Source organism: Nannospalax galili, unplaced genomic scaffold (genome assembly GCF_000622305.1).
Source record: "Nannospalax galili isolate Female #2095 unplaced genomic scaffold, S.galili_v1.0 scaffold388, whole genome shotgun sequence".
Lineage (NCBI taxonomy): Eukaryota > Metazoa > Chordata > Mammalia > Rodentia > Spalacidae > Nannospalax > Nannospalax galili.
The window spans coordinates 236,037-254,982 of NW_008360304.1; the positions used below are offsets into that span (position 1 = coordinate 236,037).

At 43.7% G+C, this 18,946-nt stretch overlaps 1 protein-coding gene across 2 annotated transcripts in view; it reads left to right on the forward strand.

Annotated features, from left to right (window-relative positions):
- Nucleotides 1-18,946, forward strand: part of Lats2 (large tumor suppressor kinase 2) — a 78,888-nt gene that overhangs the window by 468 nt on the left and 59,474 nt on the right. Inside the window, exon 2 of one of the 2 annotated variants that reach the window (XM_008824326.3) lies at nucleotides 12,669-13,213. The exons of the other annotated variant lie outside the window; for it this stretch is intronic. Within the exon in view, the coding sequence (XP_008822548.1) occupies nucleotides 12,875-13,213 (339 nt within the window). The 5' untranslated portion in view covers nucleotides 12,669-12,874. The remainder of the gene's footprint in view (nucleotides 1-12,668; nucleotides 13,214-18,946) is intronic. 2 annotated transcript variants of the gene reach the window in all.

The window sequence follows — 18,946 nt, forward strand, 5'->3', positions numbered from 1 at the left end:
GCGTACCGTGCGACTCCGGGAGCGGCAGGGAACCCAGGGACTCGGAGGCCGAGCCTTGTGTCCGGCCGCCCCAGGGTTGCCGCTCCCGCTTCGGCCGCCGCGCGGTCCACCCCACAAGCTCGCGGTCCTCGGGGCTGCACTCGGAGTGGCTGTCGGCCGTGCGCTCCCGGCCCCCGGGACCCGAGTCGCCCCAACTGGGGCAGCCTGTTCGCGGGGCAGTTGCATAACCCGCGTCCTGCGCCCCAGTGGAGCCGACTTTCTCGGACTTGCCTGGTTCCCCGCCAGCCCGCCGGCCGACGCGGGGACACGGGTACAGCGGTGCGCTCCTCCAGCGCGCTGCGAGCTGCGGGACTGGGACTTCTGTCCTTTCGCGGGTCTCCCGAGCCGGGGCCACGCACACCTGACCCCGCTGCACAGCGCACGGTCCCTCCTGGGTGACCTTGGCTGCCAGCCGCGGGCTCTGAGGCCAGCGCCTGAAAACTGACGTTTGCGAGCTTGAACGGGAGAGAACTTGACACGCGGATTTTGTTCACGAAAAGTTTGAGCGAGGACTTTTTCATCCACATTTTCCAGCTTAGATGCGAGAGCGTCCTTATAATATAGGCTTGAAAAAAAATTAACTGCTAGCCTAGAAAACAGTTAAGTTTGGGAGGTAAAATTCAAATTTATTGGCTCAAATCTGCCTTCCTAAAGTATTTAGCAAATGTGTTCGATTTTTATGAAAAATTTACCCCCAAGAGAAACGTGAATATACTGAAATTTAAACGAAGACACAACTGAATGTTGTGTGATCTTACTCTAAATGCTTAAAATTTTATCTTAGTAGTTGAGGGACCTTCAGTCGTGGAAAAAGTGAAACGTGGCAGTTTACTAGGAAATTTGTTCTAAATGGACCTTGTTTCTTTTTAGTTTAACCTCAGCTTAGATCTGTATATGATGCTCACCGTTTTTGAGTGCTAAATCTGGAGAACAAGCTGCTTTTTATGTTTTTGTTTCTTTCCCTTTACAAACTGTTGTAATGAGGTACTAACAAAAATCTTCCAGGATAGGAATGCAGGCTAGGATTAGAAAACTTGTTTTAAATTAACTATAATTAACAAGACATTACGTTATTCAGCCTCTCAGAGTACTAGAAACAGGATTTTTGAACTGGGAGTGATTCTTGTAGCTTCTCCATCCTGCTGAAATTGTATGATAAATAAATGTACATTGGAGCTGTCCGTATTTCATTCTTTAGCAAATCACTGCGTTGGTGGGAGGGACTTCCATTGGTGGGCGGGGGAACCGGTTTACAATAAGATGCCTTGTTATTTTAAATGCTGTGTTGTAAATAGCCAGCCCTAGGCTCTTAAAACCTAAGGGAGGGTGGAGGGGGGGGGTTGAGGGAGGAGGGTGGTTGAAGCTGGTAAATGAACACTAAATGCATAGGGGATTGAGGATGTTCTGTTTTGTATTGGGAAATCCAGACCAAGGCAACTTTTTATATTTATTTCATGGTTATAGTAACATGAAACTTCTATATTCTTTACTATTTAAAACTAGTATGTTTGAAGGACTACAGATGATAAATTCAATGCAGTTACATTGTCTTGACTATACATCTGTTCTACAAAAGGGTGAAGTATTCCAATCCACAGAAGGAAGGGATCAGGCTTCATGGAAACTAAAATTCCCAGAATCTCCTTCCTTTTAAAAAGCCTATTGCTTAGTAATTTCTTAGAAACGACTGGGCCTCCCAGCTGCACAAAGAGGTAGTTCCTTTTAGATTTGAGTTCCTTGCCACCCTCTGTGAGGGGCACCCTGAGTTTGAAAGCAGCCCTACTTGTGCTACTAGTGTCACTAAATGTTAGTCATCTGTTCCATCAGCACTTTTACGACTAATGTTATTTGATTTATTGTTTCATCTTGAAAGTATAATAAAACAGTAATGTTGGAAATAAAGATAATTGGTGGTGATGCTAAAATTAGGATGGAAATTTGGCATTGCTTAATGCTTGCCATTCACTTGGCAAAGATTTTATGTTGGTTAATGTCTAGACCGTGTCAACTTAATTGTGAGAGTATTTTTTTTAAGTTAATTAACAAGTGCTTTTTGTTTGTGTGCCAATATTTGACATACATAGGATTTTTCTGGAGGAAGAATGAAAAATGTCATATTTCACGGAAGTTTGATTTCTTGTTAACCCTGATTGTTAAGATACTTCAGCAGACCCTACAGATCCTAAATCAGTTAGGATTGCACAGACCTTAAGGAATGGAAGTTGGTTTGGAATGGAGTAGGCCTCCAACATGAGCCTCCAGGCAGTTATCTGGAGTTGGAATGCTGAGGGCCAGCACTTTCCATTACTAATTAACTCCATCTTCCCTCCTGGGTCTCACTCTTGTTTTTTCAACATTAAAAGTCCCCCAGGTGGCACCTGCCCCCTCCTCCCCAACTTTGCCTGCCTGCCTGCCTGGATATACCCTTTACTCTTACTTGTTTAAGCCTTTTCATGGGAAGTTGGAGGCTCCCAAGAATAGCTTCACACTTCCTCCGTCAAACAGCCCTTCAGCCCTTCCAGTGCAGTGAAACAGTCCTTCCCCTGTAAGGTTTTCTCTAGATAATCTGAACACCTCCTGAATTTTGCTCCTCTATCAAAACAGGCACACACAGAGAGCCTAGGGCCAGCACAGTGTTGATTACCTCTGTGGTTCTCCAATAGGGTGAGCACTCCAGCTCCCTAGTGGGGATTATCTGAAATTTAGAGGGGTGGGTGCAGAGGAGGCAAGGCTTGCTTAGAGCTGGAGAAAGAACCCCTGTTGGAGGTGGCCTATTGTGTCCTCTTTAGCTACTTGCTCTTAGGAATTCTGCAGAGCTTCTTTGGAAGTGAGACCCTGTTTTGCCAGGGTGAAACCCAATCATGTCTAGCAGAGTCTCTGCTACACAAAGGCTCTTGGGAGACTCAGCAATCATAAGATAACCTGATTGTTGGACAGTGGGGATCTCTAGGAAGGCAGTCCCTGCCTTACCCAAGGACTTTCCTTATGAAAGGACAGCCCTCGACCTGACTTCCTGGCCTTGATGGAGCTGGGGTGGTACATCCATGTGGTGGTTTGTGATTTTGACATTTAGCGTCTGGCTTGGCCCATCTGCCTGATTTAGTTTCAGCTTTGCTACTTAATTATAGTAGGGATGTGACTTAAATAATAACTGAAGTTTTAGGTGCAAGAAATACCATTTTTAAAAATGTACCCAAACCAAAAAACAAAAGAAAACCCCAAACCACATAAACAAATAAAATTGGGGGTGGGATGATGTGTACTTCTCATTCCAGTGCTGGGGAGGCTGAGGCAGGTGGATGTCAGTTTCAGTCTAGTCTGGGTCACAGTAAGATGCTCTCTCAAAAACAGAAACAAAAACAAGGGGCTGGCAAGATGGCTCAGTGGGTAAGGGTGCTTGCTGCCAAGTCTGATGTCCTGAGTTCAGTCCCCAGAACCTACATGATAGAAAGAAAGAACTAACTCCTGCAATTTGCCCTCTGGCCTCCACATGTATACTGTGGTGTGTGTGTACATAAACAGCACACACAGAAATAAATGTAAAAATTAAAAAACTAAAATGCAGTAGTGCCAATGTGTCTCATTAGCACATCCTATCGGTCATAGGTTTGGTTGGTTCTGTGGTTGGTGTTCATGTTGTTTGGCTGCCCATGTGAGCTAGGGAAGTGTAAGGAGAAATTAAAGTAAGAATTCTTGAACATCTGATTGCATTCTCCAGGATCGGATTGAGGATTGGAACTGGGTTTGGTAGGAAGTACGGAAGGAATGCTTAAAATGCTGTGCTCAGTTGTTTATAGCCGCCCAGCTTAAGCATAGGATTTGGTAATAGGCTCCAGTTTTGGAATGAAGTGTTTTCCTTTTGTGAGTTGTTACAGAGTATTTATTATTTGTTTGTTTCTTTTCTTTTGTTTTTTGAGGCAGGGTCTCACTGTGAAGCCCTGACTGGCCTAGAACTCAATATGTAGATCAGACTGGCCTTAAACTTTTGGCAATCCTCCTGCCTCTACTTCCTGAGTGTTAGGATTACAGGAGTGAGCCACCTAGTTGTTTCAGATTTAAAATTCCAGTGTCCTGTAGTTTCCTTTAAAGTACATCTAAATCAGTTGATAATGCCAAAGAAATTTCAAAAACCAGATTTACTTTGTTCAGTACCCTCAGTTTTAAATGTCCATATCCCCAAGGGTCATATTCATAAAACTGTTGATGAAAGAAAATCTCTCATCTGTCAGTTCTTATTAAAATAGTGTGGGAGTGTGTCAGGTCAGAGTAGCTCATCTCCAGCAGTGGACTTAATTTGACTCTCTTCAAACTAAGGCTTAAAATGCAAGGTCTCAAAGCTGAGAAAATAGCTTTGCTTATTATGAAACTAAAGGGAAGCTTCTTCTCCAAATTAATTAAGCAAGGATGTGGGTACCCATAGGTGATGCTTTACAGACGCTTTATTTTTTAATATTTTATTATTTTTATTTTACGCGTATGAGTATGTTACCTGCATGTATGTGATCGCACCCATGTCGTGCAATGCTGCAGAGGGCAGAAGAGGGCTTCGGATTACCCTGGAACTGGAATTAAGGACAGTTTGTAGCTGCCATGTGGGTGCTGGGAATCAAACCTGGGTCCTCTGCAAGAGCAGTCATTGCTCTTAACCATTGAGCCATCTCTCCAGCCCTGTTTTACAGACTCTTAAACAGCCGGGGCAGTCCCAGGGGTATTCCTAGCATTAGTGCTTCCTATAGGATGGAGAGAACAGCCACTGAAGAAAACTGGGTGGTAGCTTTATGGGTATCACTGAATAAGCTCTCTGCCTTACTGTGCTTAAAATTTTTCATAAGAGAAAGTTGAAAGGGGAGGGGAAAAAAAAAAAAACAAGAATAAAAATGAGACAGTCAGCCCTGCTGCTACTCAGGGGCACTACTGCCTGGTGTTTCTTAGCTTAGACATAGCCTGCCTTTCCTGCCCTGGTCAGTTTATATTGAGACAGACTGGCTTCAAACTTACCATGTAGCCAAGGATGACTTTGAACTGAACCGCTAATCTTCCTGCTTTTTCCAGGAGTGTGCCATTCTAGAAGTGAGGAAAGACCTAGTACCTTTAACTTGTTTCAGTTGGCCTGGAACAAAAGTCAACTGACTTCTCTGTGCTTCTTTCTCTTTCATATACAAAGACCATCCTCACACCCTGATTCATAGAAGAGTCACATGGACATACCTGCTTCTGTGTTCAGCTTCGTATCTTTTATGTTAACCCTTCTGAAATTTGGCCTGTTACCTCCTGACCTGATTAAAATTTTTTTTGCCTAATTCATTCTGAACTTTTAATCAGCATGTTCTGAATCATTGTAATAAAATACCCAAGGGTAATCAGCTTCTAAGAGGAAGGGTTTAGTTTGACTCATGGTTTTAGACATTTCAGTCCTGGTCTGTTGGCTCCATTGACTTCGTGCCTGTGTCAAGATAGCACACCATGGTAGCAGCGCATGGAAGAGGAGGCTGCTTATTTTATGACAACTGAGAAGCAAAAAGGCAGGCGAGCTCCCCACCCCTTTAGGGCCCATCCTCGGTGATCTAGGATCTAAAAATTCCACCACATCTCAATAGCACCAAGCCAGGAATAAGCCTTTAACACTTTGGTCTTTGGGGGAATATTCTAGATCCAAACTGTAGCCTTGAGCAACTCATTACTGGGCAGTGCATTACTTAGTAAAGATGGTGCGTGAGCTTCTAGGCAGCCCTGCATGTAGTCCTCAGAACAGCTCAACCCAGAACTTGCAGGAAACAGAAGCTGGCACCTTGCCTTGTGTAGCATGGAGCTCAGTGACAGAGGTCTACCCTTAGCTGCTGCTTCCTTGACACTGAACCCTTCTTTGTTTTTCTGTGATGGAGTCTCAAAGCCCAGGTTGGCATGGAGCTTGCTGTGTGGCACCAGCTGGCCTTGCAGTCAAACTTGTGATCTTCTTGCCTGTTTCCCGCCTCTTAGCAGGCTCCCAGCCCTGGGTAGTCCTCATCTTCCATGGCTGCTTGCCCTTTCTCTGTACCATGCTCTCTCAGTGGTTCCCTGCTGTCTATAGTGTTCAGAATGGCATCATCATCATCAACTCCATTTTCAAACCTGAAACCTGGGCTTTATCTTCAAACCAGATCTGTACTGTGAATATCACCAGCTCCAATGGATTCTGCCTCTGTGTGCTATTGGATCTGACCACTTCTGTTTCCTTCCAGATACTTGCCTATTTAAGATCCCTGTAATTCTTTTTTGGTCAATTTTTTATTGTCACAAATGTTATACAGTGTTTAAAAAATTATTTTGTAGAGGCTGGCCATTCTTTAATGACCTAGCGAGAGGGGCACCTTGTATAAGTGTTGTGTTTGTGCACTGCTCAAGGATGTATACAAGCGGGGGGGGGGGGGCCCAGTAAACAGTGGGGGGGGGGGGGACTCATATCACCTACAGCCATTCATCTGAGGGTATGCTTACATACTTGGAGACTCTGGGCTATTCTCAGAGGACCTGAACAGCAGTTAGAATCACCTTCCCTGACAGTATCATGCACATACTCTGGAGAATCTACATGATCACCCTCATCTGTAGCATGTGCTGAGAACATTCCTGTCTCCAGTGTCTAGAACTCAGTGTAGTTCCTATTGTCCTAACTCTTTCTGCCCCATTCTGTACCAGGTTATGACACGTGATATCAGAGTTGGCTGTGGGTCAGGGTTGTGCCCACCAGCTCTGGAAAACTCCCCAGGCAAGAGTTGATGTTGTATGGCGATAGAGATAGTGCATATCATCATTGGTGTTCCACAAAGACATTATGCCAGCCACCGTGGGCTCTGCCAGGAATACCAGTAAAGTATTGATGTGGAAAGCAAGGTCTTGGAGTAGACCACTCACTTCTGTTCCTTGCAGCAAACCCTGAGCTTATGAACCACAGTGGCCTGAAAGGCAGCAGCACCATGTGTGATAGGCCAGGGTGGAAGCAGCCTAAATGTCCATCAAGAAGTGGGAGATCTACACAGGAGAACAATACCTACAGTGAGTGACAGCTGCTGCTGTACAGCGTGAGGATGAGTGAACAAGAATGCCCAACACGAGTGAAACACAGGCTGTGTAATTCCATAGTACAGAGTACAGAGGCTGGTCAGGTCAATCCTAGGAGTTAAAAATTATGAGTGGGTCCTTTGGGGACATGCGCCTGGGGCAGGGGCTGTGGGCTTTTTGGGTAATGGCCATACATCTTTTGTTGGAAATGCTGCTCTTGAGCATGTGAGTTCCTTGTGAATGCTAGGCAGCTTTATGTGTATACTTTGTGAAACACGTGTGTTAAATGAAGATTGCCCCAGCTTCCCCTAGCCCTTCCTGCTCCTCTAGCTTTAGCAGCCTCTGTTTCAGAACAGATTCCAGGGGGAGTCCACCAGGGCCTCCTTTGCTACCCCCTGACCTGATCTTGGCTATGGGTCCGGCAGAAGTTCTGGTTAACAGAACTTTCTCATGATAGTTTTCTTCACATCCTCGCCCTGACCTAGCTGATTGAAAGGGCTAGCCCTTCTCTGTAGTCTGCTAGAGTCCTTTGGTGGTAAAGCCAGGCCTCATAGACCAAGCCTCCTCTAAGGAATGTCTCAGGAGGGACTTCTGCCCTCTGCCCTGATGGGCCTATGGTGTGGGCAAGTAGAAAGCCCACAGGTAGGTGAATGCCTGGGACTCTCATAGCACTGATGTATGCCTTTAAACCCAGACCAGTGGCTGTGCTGTGACCAGCCCTGGAACCTTTCTCTGCTCCCTTGGGTTGCTGCTTCATACCCTGACATTGGTGGAGTGGAGTGCTACAGTGCCCCTCCCGTTGACTCTAGATTTAACAATGCAGTATATTCATGGCCAGGCCTGCTCCTGACCCAGCTTCTGTACTGTAGCCAGGGTGTGACATTGGCCAAAGGCTCTTCTGAAGCAGGCCCTGCAGCTTCTGTGGTTTACCCTGGCCTTACAGCTCTGAGCCTGAGCGGTGTGGTGGAATCTGCAGGCTTCACATTCTTCCCTCCAGCTGGAATTCCATTCTTCCCAGGCTGACTCTTTGTCTACTCTAAAGCTCTTCTGGCTTTTCCCTTCACATCCCATCCTGATCTGGATTCCCTTCCTTTTCGGGCCCTCATTCTCTGCAGCTCTTCCTTTGCCTTCCTCACCCTCTGCCTCACTTCACTGTGAATTGCTGAAGGTGAAGTTCTTATTCTGTCAGTGCCTGAGGTATAATAGGCATTCAATCCATGGCTGTAATCCAAGCTCTGGGGAGACTGAGGCAGGAAGATTGTGAGTTCTAGGCCTACCTAGGCTATATGGCAAGACTTTGTCTTAAAAAAAGATGCCCCTACCCCCAAATTGCAGAGTAGACAGAGTGGGCACAGGGTTGATGGTTCGAGGGTGGGATGAATGCAGTTTGATCCTGAGAACTTTCACCTTGCGTTAAATCAAGTCCCTTTCTTGTACTGTTTGTTATAAAGATAGTGTGGTAGTTTCAGTTGTCAACTTGACACAACCTAGAATTACCTGGGAAGAGTTTCAGTGAGGGATTGACTAGCTCAGGTTGACCTGTAGGCATGTTTGTGGGGGATTGTCTTGATTGCATTATTTGAGGTGGGAAGACTGGCCCACAGGGGCACACTATTCTCAGGGGATCCTGGATTGATCAGTAGAGAGGTTGCTGAGCAAGACTGAGCATGCATGCATTCTCTCTCAGCTCTTGACTGTCGAGTTCCTGCCTTGACTTCCCTGCCATGATGGACAATAAACCGTAAGCCAAGTCAACCTTTTTTTCACTAAGTTGCTTTTAATCCAGGTATGTCATCACAGCAGGAGAAATGAAACCAGGACAGACAGTATGGCTTATGTGTTCTCTATTTCACCTTTTTAAAGAAAGGGAAGAAATGAAAGATTAGAAAGTAAGCAAGTAATTTCTGTGAAATTGTGATGGAAAAGCAGCAATACATTGTGAGTTCCTAGCAATGCAAGTCATTCCTAGGATCCTCCACATGTGCTCTTCAGGCTCTTAAGAACCCCTCCATTTTTGCTAGAATATGAGCTTTTGGTTTTAGAAAACTAGGTCTTTCTAAACAGATGCTCAGACCAGAAAGTCACTGGAAATGAGTGTGGTTGCCATATGCTCCATTTTACACCAATTAAGCTCTAGGCTTCTGGGCCATGGCCAGCCGGGGCCCTGAGGGAACCTCAGCTGTCCGGATCTCATAGCTCACTATCTGTATAGTGTTATGCAGTCATTTCAATGACTCAGAGTACTAGAAATCATGTATTAAAATAGAGATTTTATGTTGAGAAAGCTAGTCTGGTTCCTTTTAAATGGATTCTTCTCAGTTATACTAAGGAAGTAGTAGATGGCTACAACTGTGAAGACCACTGGCCCTGTACAAGGAAGGAACAGTCATTTGAATGTCATTTCTAGTGTTTCCTGCTGTATGTGGTTATGTAATAGAGCATATAAGTTACTTCATATAAAACTCTTCTGACGTGCCTGGCCTGAAGTAAGTACTGGATAATACCCTTACTTTTTCCCCATGTGAAGATACCTGTGAAGTAGGGTCTTGTTTTAGAGTTTTACAGATCCTTACTGGAGCTAGGAGTGCTATCTTTAAAGGGTGTGAGGATGTCAGGTTTTCTTTGTTTATTAAAACTCAAAGTAAGGGCTGGAGAGATGGCTCACTGGTTAAGAACACTGGCTATTCTTGCAGAAGACCCAGGTTCGAATCCCAGCACCCACATGGCAGCTAACAATTGTCTGTAACTCCAGTTCCAGGGGATCTGACAGCCTCTTCTGTCCTCTGTGGGTATTGCATGACGTGGGTGTTTACCTACATGCAGGTAATACATGCATGTACATAAAATAGAAATAATAAAAATATATTTAAAAAAAACTCAAGAGTATCAGTTGACGTGTACTCATTGTGCTCTGTAGAGTGAGGGGGGGAGGTGAGGTGAGGGCAGAAGACAAGGAGGGGAATGGGGATGGCAGACTTTGGCATCGTCATCTTGGGATGTGCTTGTCTGCCTTTACAGTGGGCATCTGTGCAGGTGAAGACAGCTTGTGATGTGACAGCATAGGAAGAGTACTGGAGTTTCATTGTTTTGAGTATAGGTCCTTCTTGGTTTCTGATTGTGTTACTCTTGATAAACTCAACCTAAGTTGGAAAATACTGCAAAAGGAAAAGCATTCTATTCACAGAACCTACCTCAGGACACAGACCAGCATCACAGCATGCTGCAGAGTATCATGGTTTCTCCTTGGGACCTTGGGGCTTCTGGGGCTGTAGTCACTGCCCAGCATTGAGAGAGGATCAGGTCACATGGTTGCTAGCCCAGGGAAAAATCCAAGTCCAAATCCCAAATATAGTTTCTCCCAAAGTCTGTTTCTTCTGCATTGTCAGAGTTGCTAAGTGGAGATCTCTGTCTCACTGTTCTGAGGTGTACGTATATGTTCTTGTGGGTATGTGCACATGTGTGCATATGTGTGTAGGTGTGCTTGCCTCTGTGTGTGTGTGTGTGTGTGTGTGTATGTGTGTGTGTAGACCAGAGTGTCATCATCTTTGTCAATTGCTCTCCAACTTATTTTTAAACATATTTTATTTACTGCCAGGTATGGTGGCACATGCCTTTAATCCCAGCACTCGGGAGGTGGAGGCAGGCAGATCTTGGTGAGTTCAAGGCCAGCCTGGTCTACAGAGTGAGTTCCAGGCCAGCTGGGGCTACAGGGAGACGCTATCTCAAAAAGACCCCCCCCAAAAGTATATAAAATATTTATTATTTTTATTTTTTGTGTATAAGTGCACATGTGTTATGCAGTGCCCTTGGAGTTCAGAAGGACGCATCAGATCCCCTGGAACTGGAGTTACAGATGGCTGTTATGGATGGTTGTTAGCTGTTGTATGGGTGCTGGGAATTGAATCTGAGTCCTCTTAAAGAGCAGTCAGTGCTCTTAACCACTGAGCCATCTCTCCAGCCCCATCTACTTTATTTTTTGAGACAAGATTTCTCACTGAAACTGGAACTTATCAGTTTAGCTGGACTGGCTGGCCAATGAGCTTTGGAGATCCACCTGTTCCCTATGCTCCCTCTCCTTGAACAGCTCAAGCTTTCATGCTTACAAAGGAGACGTTACCTGTGCCATCTTCCTAGCCCCCAAGTGATCTTTTGCAGTGCAGATCTTAATGATATACCACACTGTCTTACTCTAAGACTGGCCACTGCCTTGTGTGGTCTCTGTAAGCCAAGAGTGCTAAGGCAAGGGGCATTAGGAGACCTGTCCTAGGTTGCCTGAACAAGTGATCAAAACTGGCTGCTCAGGGCAGTTGGGTTACAATGGATTTTGTTTTCTAAATGAAAGGACAAGAGGGTAGTTGGTGGATAGGTGTGGGGTCAAGCCTAGCACCTGTGGCATTCTAGGTCCGTAGATGAGTCATGTCTGTGCTGCAGTTGCAGAGGTCTACACTAATAACTTGTATGGTCAGCCACTTGCTAATGTCCACCCAGTGCACTCTTGACCACCCATGACTTCTAGTCAGCCCCAGTAGATATTAGCTTCTATAAGAAAGGTATTTTAAGTTGCTGTCAAGCCAAAATGCTAAGTGGCCACCTTATAAAACTTAAGGAAAGTAGTTATATTCATTCTTCATGCATTGTGTGGAAACCACTTTCACCTGCAGTAGAAGGACACCTTTAATATGACAACTTTGGATCTGTTTCTTAGGAAAATTGGGACAGGCTTGATGAGGAAATTTTTTAAAAAATTTTATTTTTATTTTTATGTGTATGCGTGTATTGCCTGATGTAGGTAAGCGCACCCATGTCATGCAATGCCCATGGAGGTCAAAAGAGGCTGTCGGATCCCCTGGGACTGGAGTTAGGACAGTTGTTAGCTGCCATGTGGGTGCTGGGATTCGAACTCAGGTCTTCTGCAAGAACAACCAGTGTTATTAACTGCTGAGCCATCTCTCCAGCCCCATGAGGGAATTTTCTAAAAGTAGAAGGACCACAGTCTCAGGTGAGTGAAGGTGCTGGGTAAAGCCACAGGCCGTGGGACAGTGGTGTGGACCAGGAATTGACTGGTATTAGAGACAAGCCAGGACTCCCTTTTCACCCTAAATTTTCAAGCTGTGGATTTCCACACTTATATCGTAATGGGCTAGCAATTGTTGAGACCACCGTTCTCACCTTTAGTGGGAATACTTGTGGAGAACCACTTGACTGCAGATTTCCTATTACAAGACCTGTTTTGGATAGCTCCAGATGTCCTGTGTTCTGACCAGAGCCGGATGGTACTTGTCATTTTTTATTACTAATTTTTTGAGATTGGGTCTCACTATATATGCAGCCCTGACTGGCCTGGAATTCTCTGTGTAGACCATGCTAGCCTTGAACTCAGAGATCCACCTGTTACTGCCTACCAAATCCTGGTACTAATGGTGTGTGCCACCACACCTGGCCAGTACTTATTGTTTCTGAGACACAATATGCTTTTTCTTTTCTTTCCAGGTGAAAAATTTCTGAGATCATTGTGCATTTCTGAAAAGTAATGTTACTATTATATGGAAACCACAAATGAATATTTTTGTCCCATTTATTTTCTTTTTCAGAGAGTGATGGTCTTCAAAATGAAAACTCTGGAAAATTTTAGGTTCTCTGTAGGAACTACAGAAATCGAAGGACAGAAAATTTTCAAAAGGAAGTTGTTCTGAAAGCATGTTTACAACTAACTCACACTATTGACTGTTCTTTTTTTAAAAATAATAAGATAACTTTGAGAAGATTGTATTTATGGTAAAAGGAAACTGGACTAACGATGAGGCCAAAGACTTTTCCTGCTACAACTTATTCTGGAAATAGCCGGCAGCGATTGCAAGAGATCCGAGAGGGACTGAAGCAACCATCCAAGTCTTCCTCCCAGGGGCTGCCGGTGGGACCAAACAGTGACCCTTCCTTGGATTCCAAAGTCCTGGGGAGCAAGGATGCCACCAGGCAGCAGCAGATGAGAGCTACCGCAAAGTTTGGGCCTTATCAGAAAGCGCTCAGGGAAATCAGATATTCCCTGCTGCCCTTTGCCAACGAGTCAGGCACTCCGAATGCTGCAGAGGTAAACCGGCAGATGCTGCAGGAGTTGGTGAACGCAGGATGTGACCAGGTGGGTCTCGGCCTCCAGCTTTCTGTAGGCATGGGAGCAGTTAGGAGCTTCTTGGACCACAGAGGGGCAGCCAGCATCTCCTAGCATCTCTGTGGAGGATTTGAATTGGTTAATACAAAGTATTGTCAGGCTAAAAACCAAGGCCCTTTTCTGTATCCCTGAACTGTTCTATTTACTCTACCTTCTCTCTAGAAGAATCTTTAGCTGCTTTTTCTTCTTAGGCAAGATCCAGAAGTTTCTGAACTCTCTTGAAGTTGTACCTTATTGTGTGTATGTGCACTGGGCTGGGGATGGAACCCAGGGCCTTGTGCATGCTAAGCATGTGCTTTCCTGTGATCCACCCTCATTCCAGTTGTATTCTTAGACAGCGAGAAGGGCTTTCCTATTTAGCCCTGTCTTTGGGACTTTTTTGGACTTATTCTGTGCTGTTGTTGGGAAGAGACTAACTTCTCTTGATTTTGATTTGTGCATTGTTTTGCTCCCCTTAGGAGTGCTATTAAATGTGTATTCAGTTTTCTATGATTTTACTTAATTTTCTTTAAAAACTTATTCTTTGACAGTTTCATACCTGTATTCTGATTTATTTCATTTATTCACTTATTATTATTGTTACTTTTATAAACAAAGTTTCATAGCCCAAGCCGGCCTTGAACTTCTGATCCTCCTATCTCCACCTGCCTAGTGCTGGGAGTATAGAAATGCACCACCATACCCAGCTATTCTTCCTATTTAAAACATAGTATATGTACTGTTACAGAGATATAACCATGTTTAGAAAACCAGAAATACTAGAAAAAGCTTATAAAAGCATCAAAATATGATGGTGGCACAATCTGCCTTCTCGTTGCTCAGGACTAAAGTCTCCATTAATGGAGCAGGGAACACTTGTTACCTATCAGAATACATCTAGCTGTATATATATATGTGACAGGACCATATAAAGTAGAGCTAGCATCCAACCAGGTATAAATGTAGTTAGTACAATGTAACTAGCAAAAATATAATTATGTTTTGAAATGACTTGTGAAAGCCAGTATTTTATTTCCATCTGCCATCTCAAAAATCAGTTGCATGAAATGGAAATAAGCTGTGTTTTTGCTGCCTTGGAGAAAAGATTTCTTGCTCAAAGCACATCAGGCTGACTTAAAGGCTTCTAGTGTCTTAGAAATAATCTAATTACTGGCATCATAGTCATAGGCAAAGGCTAACCATGTCATCTTTAACTTCAAAAGGGAATCTCAACCCTCTTGTAGATTTTTTTTTTTTTTAAAACCACAGAACTTAGAGAATTGATAGTTCTTAGATGATGTGTTTGTGAAACAAAATCCCACTGTTTATAATGGGCACTTGGGAGTATATCGGGATTAACTGGGGTCTAGCAGTCATTGTTCTGTGAAGACAGTCCTGAGTGAACTACATGGCCTGCTTTAGTAGTCAAACCTGACAGCAGCCATACCACCTTGTGTATTGTGAGAGTATGAAGTTAAATATGCCACCAAGTGTTATCTTCTGACAGAACATGGTGGTTTAAAAGTGGGAAGGGACAGCCCAGCAGAGTGAGACTACAGAGGGGGCTTTCTGGCCAACAGCACATGTTAGGATCAGCTCTTACTGTAAATCAGTTGTAGACAAAAGAGGCAGCCAGAGCCCGGTGTTCTTTGCAGTTATACTGCAGCTGTGAGAGAAAGACAAACCAAGAAACCGAGGTACAGGTGGGATTTCATTAGGGTGAAATCCATTATGATAATTACAGTGCAAGAAACAATGAATCTGATGCTGTTTCTAATATAGTGAAATGTAAGTACAGGAAAGCTAAGACTGATATCAGTAAAGGTCTGAGCCACATCTAATTTATGTTAATTACTAGCAGAAAGGACTCTTTTACCATATTTAATGCACTCCAAATAATTCAGTTTGCTGTCTTGAGTTACTTTAAAACTTAGAACAGCTGAGCCTCCACCCTTACCCTCCAACTCAGACAAGAGTGCATTTGCTTTCAGAAAATTCTGGTAGGAAAGTCATTATGTGAACGCAAACAAAAGGAGGGAAAAGATTGACTGGTGCCTCTGGAATTGTGTCTGTGGGTTAAAGCTGATGATTAGAATTCTAGTGGAATAAGTAAAGAGAATTCTTAACCTCTTCCTCCTTTGTCTCCTACATATGATGCAGTGTTGAGATGCAATTTTGTTCTTTCTCATTTGATTTTTGTTGCTGTCTTTAAACCCTGGGGCTCAAGTGATCCCCCTATCTTGGCCTACTGCACCTGGCTCCACATGTAGTAGTATCGTGCCTTATCGTATTACCTGCACACAAACACATGGATGCGTCTATCTTATTTGGACTATGACTAGTTGAAAATATTTACTTGACTATTTGAAATGGGCATTTTCTTTTTTAATGTTTTATTAGAGTAAAATTTACATCTTAAAATGTGCACAATTAATAAATTTCCAGCCCCATGAATTTTCACATATTAATTATACCTATATAGCAGCATATAGGGGATATTTATAATTAAACCACTTTTTAAAATTAACATTTAAAAAAGTATATTTTATTTATTATTATTCTTACTTATGAGTGTGAGTGTATTGCCTGCATGTATGTAAGTACACCCATGTTATTCAGTGCCCGAAGAGGTCAGAAGAAGGCATTGAATCCCCTAGAACTGGAATTATGAATGGTGTTAGCCACCATGTGAATGCTGGGAATTGAACCTGGATCCTCTGTAAGAGTAGTCAGCATTCTTAACTGCTGAGCCGTCTCTCCAGCCTGATTAAACCATTTAAAATGGAAATATTGGGAAAAAGTGAAAGACTTTAGGCTATTTTCTGTATATTTGCCAAATGGCAGAGTGTGTACATACATATTGTTCATAACTTTTGCAAATAAATGACATGAAGACTTGAAAATTTCTATAGGTAAAAAGAAACTAGATCAATATTTGCAAAGAAGGAGCTGTTCTATTTATTTATTTATTTATTTAGCTTTTGTGCATTTCACACAATAGTTCTTAACCAAATTTAGGCCCCATCTCTCATCCCACATAACCCCCTTCCCCCACTGGACTTTATGCATTCTGTCATACATGTTAAGTCCTATCTGGTCAAGCATTTGTGCCCAGATGTCCTTTGGTGTAAGTTCATCCACTGGCGTCTAAGTCAGCCTATTGAGAGATCTTATGGAAGATCTGCTCTTCCTCACCCAGCAGTAATCAGTTGCCAACAGTTCCCAGGCTAGGGCCACCTTCTGCCTATTTCTCTTGATCCACTCTGGGCCCTTGTCTGATTTGTCATGGGTCTTGTGCTCGATGCCATCATTGCCCAAAGTTCACATGAGCAAGCTTCCAGTGACCTGAAAGCCTCTGTTTTCCTATGTTCATAGACTAACCCTGACTCTTACAGTCTTTCTGCCTCCTCTTCCATAATGGTCCCTGAGCTGTGGGTGGGTGAGGTTTAATATAGGAGTCCTATCCAGGGACAGATACTCTGCAGGCTCTTATTCTTGAAACTTAGCCAGTTGTGGCCTTCTGTGTGCATCATACTCTTGTATGAGAAAGCTTCGCTAGTGAGAGTTGAGGGATGCACAAGTATTTTCTCAGCCCCCCTGTTCCACTATGTTCCATGAGCCCTGGGTGTAGCAGTTCCTCTGTAGATATGTCATGCTGGGTGTCTCTCAGATTGTGGAACTCTGTAATAGCCTCCATCTGCTGTGAAAGAAGCTTCTTTGATGAGTGGTGTATAGTATACTTATCTGTAAATATAAGGATCCATATTTAGCATGTAGTAAGAAATTTCTTTTGTCTAGAGAAAGGACAGAGATAGGGTTTTTTCTAGGATCTGTGACCTCTTGAACCATGTATATTTGGCTATAATTAAAATGCTACCCATGAATTCCCTCCCATTGAGAGGGTCTTAAGTCCAATTAGATAGCTGTTGATAACCCCCAGATAACAGTGCCACTACTGTACCAATAGAGGTAGTTTGCTTTGCCAGTTGTTGTGGTTATTAGACTTTAGAGCGGGGTTGGACCATTGATTGATTTTTTTTTTTTTTTTTCTCCCTTAGCAGCTTGCATAGTATCCTCTAGAACTATGAGAGCTAAACTTCAGGGAGAAGGCTTCCAGGTCAGTTCCAGCTCCATTGTTCCAAGTCCTGTGTCTGACGTATGCCCTGTCTTCAGTAGGGTCTTAGCTTCAAGTTGTGGGAGATAACCAAGGACTCCCACAATAGCCTGTGAAGGAGCTGTTCTTTAAAGATAAATTCAAGGAACTGCTGGGTGTGTGGTGGCACATGCCTTTAATCCCTGCACCTGGGAAGCAGAGGAAGGTGGATCTCTGTAAGTTCAAGACCAGCCTCGTCTACATAGTGAGTTCCAGGTCAGCTGGGGCTACAGGGAGACCCTGTCTCAAAAAGATGGCAAAAAAAAAAGGTAGATTAAAGGAATTAGAAATATATGCATACCATATTTTGTAGTTTGGGATGTTTGTCATTGTCATAATCTCTTAATTTACATGTTTACTGTATTTAATCTCTTATAACACTTAGTTGCACTTTTTCAAATGACTTTATTTTTAGGTTTTCTCTTTCAAAGTTTTAAAAACCATTTGTTTAATTAATGATGTAAATATGGATAACATTTCTCTGTCCCACTGCTGTGTGGGACATGTATTCTCTTCCTAAACTGTGGTGGGTGACAGATGGAGCACCCATGTGGGAGTGAAGGGTGTTGGCTGGACTGATAGGTAGAATACCTGCATGGTGAGCAGTACAGAGTTTGGTGACAGGCAGACCACCTGCATGGAGGTGCTGAAGTGTTGTAAGGCAGAGCACTGACATGACTGGGTGATAGTGCAGAGGTGTTTGTTGAGTGACAGGCAGAGCATCTGCATGCAGTTGCTAGGTTGTTGGTGGTAGATAAAAGTAAGTGATGGATGAATCCAGTTGATTGAGAGAAAGTACCAGGACACAGATAAAACTCCAGCAGAATAGAGTTTATTAGCAAAGGAACACATGGGACAGATTCCCTTCCAGGCAAAGGAACATGGAACATATTCCCTTCCAGGCAGGGAAAATGTCTGCCCTGGGTTGTGAACTGGGGTCTTTTCATATGGGGAGGCTTCTGGGGGTGCAGAAGGCAGGAAGATATATATTTTTTTAAGTTAGGTGTGTGTGTGTGGGGTAGAAGCAGGAGAGAGGTACTGTTAAAACCTGCCTCCTTTAGAGATCAAAGGGGAAGCCTGCTGTGTTGGCCAAACAGTGGAGAAAAGTCTGCTTCTCTTGACTTTAAAGACCAGGGTTCTTACCAACTTGGTTCCCTTTTCTCAGGGACTTGTGAGGTCTGTGAGGCCCTGTTGGTGAGGGGGCAGGGCTATCTGAATCTTAACATTCCAGCCTTTTGTGTAGTAGGATAGGGGGCGCTGTTATCATCTTGCTACTTCCTGCTGGACAGGGTCGACGTGGGGGGGCTGGATTAGGGGTCGATCAGACAGCGGGGGGTTCCCTCTTCATGCATTTCAACAGGGTCCTCAGTGGTTGACAGGCACTCATATACATGTGGAGGGAAGGAAAGTAACAACTGATTAAAATTAGTAAGAGTTAGTTTTGGGATTTTGGTCCTGAAAATATCTGAAGAGGCAAGAAACAATGGTTAGCACCAAGGTAATAGCTCATTTTTTTTTCTTTTTTTTTTTTTTTTTTTTTCCTTCTGCCAGGGCTAAACTTGAGAGTGATG